The sequence below is a fragment of the Neospora caninum genome, chromosome IV, assembly GCF_000208865.1.
Source record: "Neospora caninum Liverpool complete genome, chromosome IV".
Classification (NCBI taxonomy): domain Eukaryota; phylum Apicomplexa; class Conoidasida; order Eucoccidiorida; family Sarcocystidae; genus Neospora; species Neospora caninum.
This window is the reverse complement of record NC_018389.1, coordinates 938,756-948,045: the sequence shown is the minus strand read 5'-3', so window position 1 is coordinate 948,045 and position 9,290 is coordinate 938,756. Positions and strand designations below refer to the sequence as shown.

General features: G+C 53.2%; 2 protein-coding genes across 2 annotated transcripts; both read right to left on the bottom strand.

The window, feature by feature from the left end:
- Positions 1-561: 561 nt before the first annotated feature.
- NCLIV_010720 (srs domain-containing protein) lies at positions 562-2,316 on the bottom strand (the record flags this gene model as incomplete). The annotated part of the gene is made up of 2 exons (XM_003880587.1): positions 562-1,154; positions 1,689-2,316. The coding sequence occupies 2 exons, from the start codon at positions 2,314-2,316 to the stop codon at positions 562-564; spliced, it is 1,221 nt and encodes a 406-aa protein (XP_003880636.1).
- Positions 2,317-5,021: 2,705 nt separating this feature from the next.
- On the bottom strand, positions 5,022-6,754 carry NCLIV_010710 (srs domain-containing protein; the record flags this gene model as incomplete). The annotated part of the gene is made up of 2 exons (XM_003880586.1): positions 5,022-5,629; positions 6,148-6,754. 2 exons carry the CDS (start codon positions 6,752-6,754, stop codon positions 5,022-5,024), a joined length of 1,215 nt encoding a protein of 404 aa, XP_003880635.1.
- Positions 6,755-9,290: the final 2,536 nt, after the last annotated feature.

Sequence of the window (9,290 nt, the reverse complement as noted above, 5' to 3'; positions counted from 1 at the left end):
ATATTCAGCAACGCCGAGTACAGGATCAAGCAACTCGGCAAAAAATCTAGTTGTTGTTTAGATCGTACTTGTGTGCCGCACTCAAGGCTTGTTTGTGTTGCGAACGTTCACCTTCTGGCCACCGCGGGACTTCTCCTAAAGTTCCAGAACGTTTCAGTAGAATTTGGCACTTCTTGCGAAGCAGACAACCGGAATTCACTGTCGCGTGCTCACCTGTGAACCAACAGTAGTTCCTTGCATGGTCCGCATGATTCGTAAATGTCACATTGTGTTGCACAAAGTATATCCCTTGAGCTGCTCTGGTTCTACCGCCCCGAGCATGGGCTGTTGTGCCACCCACTACCTGTGAGTGACGGCATACAGAAGTAGCTCTCCGACCCCGACATCCACCGACACATCTAAAACGGCGACATAACGTAATCAGTAACTGAGAAAGGGTCGAACAGGCGCGATGCACCGATGCAAGGTTTCCCAGTGGTGGCATATTTTCTGTGGTTCAAGTACCCTGCTCTCAATGAATACTGCACACCATTGGAAAGGGAGGTGGAGCTGAAAGCTGGTTCACATGGCAACGGCCGTTAACCCAGACATGACGGCAAGAAGGGCAGCGGATGTGGCACAAGAAAGCACTACTCCATCTGATGTTGCGCCGGTAGACGGTGTGACGGTAGACGTTGTGACGGTAGACGTTCCGGTTTCGGAGGGCGGCTCCTGAGAGTTCAAATTCCTTGCTTTTTGCAGATCAGAGTCTCCATCGGACACTTCCGCAGCCGCTGCGGGGAGGAAGGCCTCAACCATGCATCGGTTTGGAGCAGACGAGGACACCTGTTCATTCTTCCCAGGTTCACATGCCAGGCAAAGAATGCGCGGTTTTGCGAAAGAAGATGTAGCGGTGACCTGATAAGATTTGGAAACACCACGTGGTGGGGACTTAAGTTCTACTGTCTTGATGGTAGAGCCCGACCCCAAGACATCTTCCAGCTTTGCTTTGGTCATACACTGTGGACCCGTCATTACATAGCCGTCTTCGTCTGGTGAGTCGAGATTTGAATACCCTGGTGGGCAGTGGACGGTAGCCGTTTTCTCTGACCCGTCACCTTGGAACGTCACCATGTTTCCACCTGGAGGAAGGAGGGGGTCGCACACCCAAGAATCTGGAGGCCGCACACAACAAAGTACATGCCTGCTGGAAATTGGCAACCCGGCTGAATACCCAACCTCCAACAGCCTGATACGAGTGACGGAAAACGCTACCGTGCGACGCGGTATTATCACTAGCGTGTACAGGCCGCAACCGCCAGCTAAGTGGTACATGGTACTAAGGTTTCCTCAACGGACAAAGAATCAAAACCGATACGGTCCGGTACTTATGGCTCTAGGGGGGAAATGCAAGAACGCAATACGAGGTGTATGCCCATACTACTCGTCGACGGAGTCTCGAACGCGACCAGGCTGGCCGGTGCGGTTTGCAAATTGCACGGTTTGCAAATTGCATGAGAACGTGCCTCAACACCCAAAGCATGCTAACGAAGGCCGGGAGCAGTCATTAGGCCAATCTCGGCTTGTTCCACTTCAAGAGTGCCGGCATGATGGAGGGTGAATACGGCTATCGTACACACAAGGACCCCCGCAGCGGGAACCAATCACGATGCTAAACCGAACTTGCGCGAAAAGGCAGCTTTACTTACTTGGCAAGGACGCTTTGGGGACCGTTACAATCACCTCGCACGACTTGCCCTTGTTACTTCCGGTCTTCCCTTTGCTGCAAACGAAGCACGCTTTCGTCTCGGTGGCAAGCGGCAGTCCGCGGGCGAAGAATCGCATACTCCCGAGAAGAGGATCGTCGTTTTCTTTACGTTCATCGAGTACGGCATGTGAAATTAGAGTGTCCAAATCGACAGCCGTTGTTGTGTCACAACTTCCATCACTGTTCACCGTATAGGCCAAAGTGTGATTAGCTGGTGTGAAGTCAGAAGAGCTTCCGTCGGGGCAGCGCACAGCAACGACTAAACTCCCCGGTACAAGCACGTCCAGCCGTCCGACACCTTCACCATCCGTAGGGTACTTGCATTCCTGCACTTCGTCGCCGGCAGGATCCCGTCCATCACCCGGCGGAACATAGCCGAACTGGCCGAGATCCTTAGGGTCTAAATCAATTTTGGTACTGGCCACCTTACCCTTGTCATCAGAGTTCTTGCCGACACTACCCACAGATGTGGCACGAACGCAATCCAACGACAGGTTGCCAAATACATGAACGGCTGCTACCAAGCAGCCAAGCGCCGCCACACAAGCACGACCCTGGCGAAAAATCATCGTGTGAACGAGTTTTCAACGATAGGCAGAAACTGTCCCAGTAGAAACATGGGAACATTGCAACTCGGTTGCCCTTGATAAAGAGAAAACGCCTTGATATTGCTGGAGAACACGAAATTGTTTTTGATGTCGAGAGCATGCAAGCAATGGAAGGACATGAGCGCAGATGCTACGGAAGAAACAAAAAGGCTCCAAGGATACCTCGCCGGTCGATCGGCTCAGATGTGGAGGCACCGACTGATAATGGGCAGATCATTGAGACGCGTCAGAGTATAGCGACGCTCAACTGTGCTGGAATCCCCGGAGGCTGGGGTTCTCTCCGCGCGCTCATAGTACGGAGGTGAGGCCAGATACTGGCGCGGACGCCTTGGCTGCCCTAACAGCCGACTGCTGTGGCGCAATGCAGGACAACAGTATCGCAGTCTGCAAGAGAACTGAGGTAGCAACCAGACTGTGGTAGGGGAACCTGGACAAGACAGACACACCGCGAAGCCAAACACATTGCAGCCGTAACGTTGTTCATCAGCCTGCGATATGTCTCTGGAGGGTTCACTTGATTCAGCCATTTGTTTTCCCTCAGTGTGTCTTCTCATCGTGATTTCGCTTCGGCCACGCCGTGTGCCTGCTCGCACGATGCCCTGAGACTGCTCATTTGTATGGCAGAACGCCGCGGTGGACGCTGGACAAAAATGTTACCAGTTGAACACCGCCTGAATCTCGTTCAGCTCGGTCAACGACGCCATCCTTCATTACTTGCACACAGCACAGCCCACGAGAGCTTGTGAGGGAGGGCCGTTTCCAGCTTCTCACGGGTAAGATGAGAACAGGAAAGCGCGACACTCATGTGGCAAAAGTTTACTCTTCCACGCCTCTCGCTAGTGCGCTGTTGGAACACTAATCGTTGGGGGGCTAATCTTTGGATTGACCTGTTTGGATTGACCCAGACAACTACAGGAGTGTAAAATGCGACACGGGCGAACGTTTCGTCACTGAGGGACATCTCGACGGACAGATCCCGCCTGATGCTCTTCATCGCCAGATGGTGCTGCATATCGCGCGCCCCCTACCGTCTCACGCTGAGCCCTTCTTTAGAGTATGAAGGTACATCATTCTCTCTGTAACTGAGAAAGTGAAAAAAACTCGACCTGAGAAATATCATGAACTGAAAACAGGAGCTGCCTTGTACCACACCTACATCAGCGGGGCGTTACTTGCCCTCCGGTGGCTGATGGAGACGAAGATCCTCTGGTTCGCAAAGTGGAGGAGGCGACAGTGGGTGCACCTCTCTGATAAGGCTCAGTTTTCAGGTGACGGCTAGAGGACCGCCATCACAGAGATTGCTGTCGTCCGCCGTCACAGGAGAAGTCGACCGAATAGGATCGAGTCACTGGACCATTGCAGACCACAGCGATGGAAGCCGACCCCTCCCCTTCCGCCGCTGCATGGCGCCAGAGCGACGAAAGCATTCATCCCAAATATCGATTAACCTAGCTTTCTACGGTGTTGATGTTTCCTCAGTACTGTCACAAAGGCAACAGAGTTTACTAGCGCCGTCTAGCAGACAGTACATGAGCTTGATGCTGGAAGAGACGGAAGTGATATCGCTGGCGCGAACAAAAAGTGTCCGTCGTGTGGCGAGTCAAAAACGAATTGGAAACAGACTAGCAGAACCCGAAGGCTCACGGACTGCCACACTTGTCCTGAGACCCAGTGAGACAAATGAGAAATTCCCGCAGAAGAATAATCTGGCTCAACCAACTGACGCATTCAGAAGCGCTCAGCCGTCACAGACGTTTTCTCGCCCTGCGGGCGCAGCAACAGCGCACGGCTCTTCATCACTTTCATCCTTACGAGCGTCGTATATAGTTCATGTGATGACAGCGTTGCTGTGTAAAGGAATACTGTCACCCGAACGTGGGGAGGTCGCATTTGAGCAAGAGGAAACGGGCACATGCCGAGACCAAAGCGAGAAGACTGCGAGTCAACTCCTTTCTGTTGGCCTCAATCATGGTCCTATGATTCTGTTTGTTCCTGCCCCTACCTTCTGTCTTGTGTCCCAGAATGCGGCTTCTCTCCGCTCCATTCTCCTACTCTCCCCTAAGCACCCCCCCTTGCCCTGCTATCGTTATACGCATACGCCCATATATTCTGCAACGCCGAGTACAGGATCAAGCAACTGGCAAAAAATCTAGTTGTTGTTTAGATCGTACTTGTGTGCCGCACTCAAGGCTTGTTTGTGTCTCACGAACATTCACCTTCCGGCCACCGCGGGACTTCTCCTAAAGTTCCAGAACGTTTCAGTAGAAGTTGGCACTTCTTGCGAAGCAGACAACCGGAATTCACCGTCGCGTGCTCACCTGTGAACCAACAGTAGTTCCTTGCATGGTCCGCATGATTCGTAAATGTCACATCGTGTTGCACAAAGTATATCCCTTGAGCTGCTCTGGTTCTACCGCCCCGAGCATGGGCTGTTGTGCCACCCACTACCTGTGAGTGACGGCATACAGAAGTAGCTCTCCGACCCCGACATCCACCGACACATCTAAAACGGCGACATAACGTAATCAATAACTGAGAAAGGGTCGAACAGGCGCGATGCACCGATGCAAGGTTTCCCAGTGGTGGCATATTTTCTGTGGTTCAAGTACCCTGCTCTCAATGAATACTGCACACCATTGGAAAGGGAGGTGGAGCTGAAAGCTGGTTCACATGGCAACGGCCGTTAACCCAGACATGACGGCAAGAAGGGCAGCGGATGTGGCACAAGAAAGCACTACTTCATCTGATGTTGCGCCGGTAGACGGTGTGACGGTAGACGGTGTGACGGTAGACGTTGTGACGGTAGACGTTCCGGTTTCGGAGGGCGGCTCCTGAGAGTTCAAACCCCTTGCTTTTTGCAGATCAGAGTCTCCATCGGACACTTCCGCAGCCGCTGCGGGGAGGAAGGCCTCAACCATGCATCGGTTTGGAGCAGACGAGGACACCTGTTCATTCTTCCCAGGTTCACATGCCAGGCAAAGAATGCGCGGTTTTGCGAAAGAAGATGTAGCGGTGACCTGATAAGATTTGGAAACACCACGTGGTGGGGACTTAAGTTCTACTGTCTTGATGGTAGAGCCCGACCCCAAGACATCTTCCAGCTTTGCTTTGGTCATACACTGTGGACCCGTCATTACATAGCCGTCTTCGTCTGGTGAGTCGAGATTTGAATACCCTGGTGGGCAGAGGACGGTAGCCGTTTTCTCTGACCCGTCACCTTGGAACGTCACCATGTTTCCACCTGGAGGAAGGAGGGGGTCGCACACCCAAGAATCTGGAGGCCGCACACAACAAAGTACATGCCTGCTGGAAATTGGCAACCCGGCTGAATACCCAACCTCCAACAGCCTGATACGAGTGACGGAAAACGCTACCGTGCGACGCGGTATTATCACTAGCGTGTACAGGCCGCAACCGCCAGCTAAGTGGTACATGGTACTAAGGTTTCCTCAACGGACAAAGAATCAAAACCGATACGGTCCGGGACTTATGGCTCTAGGGGGGAAATGCAAGAACGCAATACGAGGTGTATGCCCATACTACTCGTCGACGGAGTCTCGAACGAGACCGGGCTGGCCGGTGCGGTTTGCAAATTGCATGAGAACGTGCCTCAACACCCAAAGCATGCTAACGAAGACCGGGAGCAGTCATTAGGCCAATCTCGGCTTGTTCCACTTCAAGAGTGCCGGTATGATGGAGGGTGAATACGGCTATCGTACACACAAGGACCCCCGCAGCGGGAACCAATCACGGTGCTAAACCGAACTTGCGCGAAAAGGCAGCTTTACTTACTTGGCAAGGACGCTTTGGGGACCGTTACAATCACCGTGCACGACTTGCCCTTGTTACTTCCGGTCTTCCCTTTGCAAACAAAGCATGCTTTCTTCTCGCTGTCAAGGGGTCGCCCATTTATGAGCAGAAAGAAGGAGCCCCGGCCGTAGTGGGAAACAGCTTCTTCGAGTATGGCGTTCGGAAGAGCAATGTCCATGTCGCTAGAGGCTGTGGTGTCACAACTTCCATCACTGTTTACCCTGTAGGCCAAAGTGGGCTCAGGTGGTTCGAGCTCATCCTCGTGTCCCCCGGGGCAACGGAAAGTGACGCCTGGATTGTTCGTGACAGACAGCTCCAGCCGGCCGACACCTTCACCATCCTCGGGGTACTTGCATTCCTGCGGTTCTAGGTGAAGAAGATCCGCTAGTTCGAGCGGCGGAACATGGAGATGGATGGCAAGATCGTCACGATCAAGATCAATACTGCGCTCTTCATCATCGTCACTCGGTATTTCAATGAGTCCTGCGCGTTCTCGTCTAACATACCCTGGTGCCACTTCGTATGAGGCCTCCCCTGTTGCCACCAAGCACCCAAGCACCGCCACACCCGCCAGAAACTGAAGAGTCATAGTTAGACCGCTTTTGGAGACAGGGACTAGCTCAGTACAAATGCAATGGGCAATTTGTTTGGCCTGTCAAAAAAAGAGCAATTTGAAACTACTGCAGAACAACAAATTGCTTTCGATGTCGAAACGCAGTCAAGAAGGGCGGACGAGGGCAGGGACTACAGAAAAGGAACTGCAGACCGATGGGAGTCTTGGACGGTCGATCGTCTCCGCCCTTTCGCCGGCAGCGTTTTTGCGGGTTGATGGCTCATCGGCCGCATACTGTGAGATGATCACTCTGCGACCCGACGCGAACGTGGACTCCGTGGTCTCTCCCGGAGCTGAACCAGACCCAGCTTGTTAACGTCCCGGATGGTACGACGACGGTCTGACTGTGTCACGACCCCGCAGCCCCTGACAGCGCAGCAGGGCCCCGCAACGCATGCACCAGTGACCCATTGAGGAATACGGCCCCCGTCCGTCACCGGGAAGCACTTCAAGCTTGACGAACTCGGTCCGCGAAAGGGAAGGAAGGCGGGCTGTGCCATTGCGCCTTTTCTGTCCTTCCTCACTACACTGTCTTGGTTTTCTCTCTCTCCTTGTCGTTCCGTCTGGCGGCTTCCCCTGTGATGTCTCCGCTTTCACGTCTCTCCAGCGCTGGTACCTTGCTCCCGATCGCGTGACCCTCACTCCGGTCCCGGCGTTGTTTAAACTTGCCATGTAGTAAGATAGTTGCTATTGCCGTTCTACTGTTCAGGTCGAATGCGATAATAACGGTATCTATTTCAACTACCCATGTAGGAATAACGGGTGTACACTCACAAACGCCTGGCCCGCCTTCCGGTGGCCCTTGGTGGTGGCGCGCGCCGTAACTCCCGGAAAACACATAGCCGCTCGACACGGAAGGCTGACTTGAAAGAGACCGCAACACAACGCCTGTACGAACGTGGAACTGGTAGAAGACGCTACAAAAATAGGAAGTTGCTGTAGCTTAAATCGAGAGCCCATGATATTTCAGATGGTAGGATGGATCAAAGCCGTTGCGGAAACGTGAAAACGACGGCAGTACCGCTTCACGCTAATTAATAGACCGCCAGCAGCGTCCCCACGTCCCTGTGCTTTGCGCCCTTCGGGTCACGAACGGCGCGCCGTTGCCGCTTTATCGACAAATAAACGCACGATACACAGCCTTAAGTGCACTCCTTCCTTGAGATACGGCCGGCGAAAATGACATACACCCTGGAAACTTTGCTTGTAACCAGTTTCACTACCGTCGGCCTCTTGAAAGTTTCACGTCGACCGTGAGGCGCAGATACTTGCAACACTACACAGACGGACGGTCAGTCACGTCACCGACAGTTGCTTTACGCTAAGCCACCAGCCACGGTATTGGTACTGGATCAGTTCGTCCCGCAGAAGCATTTGGTTAGAGAGGAGGCGGCGAATAACCGGGAGGCCGCGTCGGCACGTGTCAATCAGACCAAGTTCGATGTTGTCGAGAAGCGTCGTCTCCCGTTCCACCTACGTGCCTCGCCGTAGAAGAGCCCGTAATGAAGGCGACCAATCGCGTGTCGCCGGAAGGCAGCATGTCCGCACATTTGTCAACGTCAGGACTAGAGCGGGAAATTCTGTACGAAAGTGTGCTCCTCGCGTACCCAACAAAGTCGCTTAATTGAGGTGTGACCGATTCAGTTAGCAAGAGACGCGAGGGTTTCCGCTACATCTTCATCGTCCCAGCACAACGAACTTCGCAATGACACTCGTCGCGAGGCAGGGTTACTCTTTTCGATGTGCTGAAACTGTGGGGGATCCAATGGAACAGCCCAACCTTGCAGGGGAATGAAACGCCTGCGGAAGGAGGGACGGGCGAAACGCAGGCCCAGCGTTGAGCCCATTGGGTTGCGCCCACAATCCCCTGGATGCCGCTGAATGTTGTGCCGAGTTCGTGGTCGTATCATTATGAGATTACCGGCTCTGTGGTTGTGAAGAAGTGTTGCCTGGGTTTCGAAGTTCTCCGCATTATGACAGACGAAAGGCAGGCAACATGAGATGTCGCGACGGTCCGAGTTAGTGTTTCCAGACACATTTCCAAGAGAAACGTTTTGGAGAGAAACAGGACCCCGGATTTCTTGCAACAGGAGATGCGTACAGCTCAAGAACTGTCACTGACTTCATCTTTCGAAGGATCTGAGGCCTGTTCGTGGCAGCGCGTCCGGGGGGCACCACTGTTTGCGTCTCGCCGAGCTTTGGTGGAATGCCAACAGAAACATCAAAAAGAACAAAGTAAAAAAAGGAAAGGTCGCTTCTGGTTTCTCTTTCATGGCTATGTTACTCCCCTTGATTCCCATGCTTGACTGTGCTGTTTCCGCCTGACTGCATCACGAGGCAGTGGAACAAACGAAAGGCGCCCGGCAAATTCTCCCCAGCATTGAGGTGTGAAGAGGTGTCGCCGCTGTAACGTGATGGCGGAGGCTTTTGGCAGGTCTTCTCTCGTCAGAACGGGCTCTCAGCTCCTCTACAAAAGCAGGATTTGCAAAAGTTTCATGCATATGATTCATAC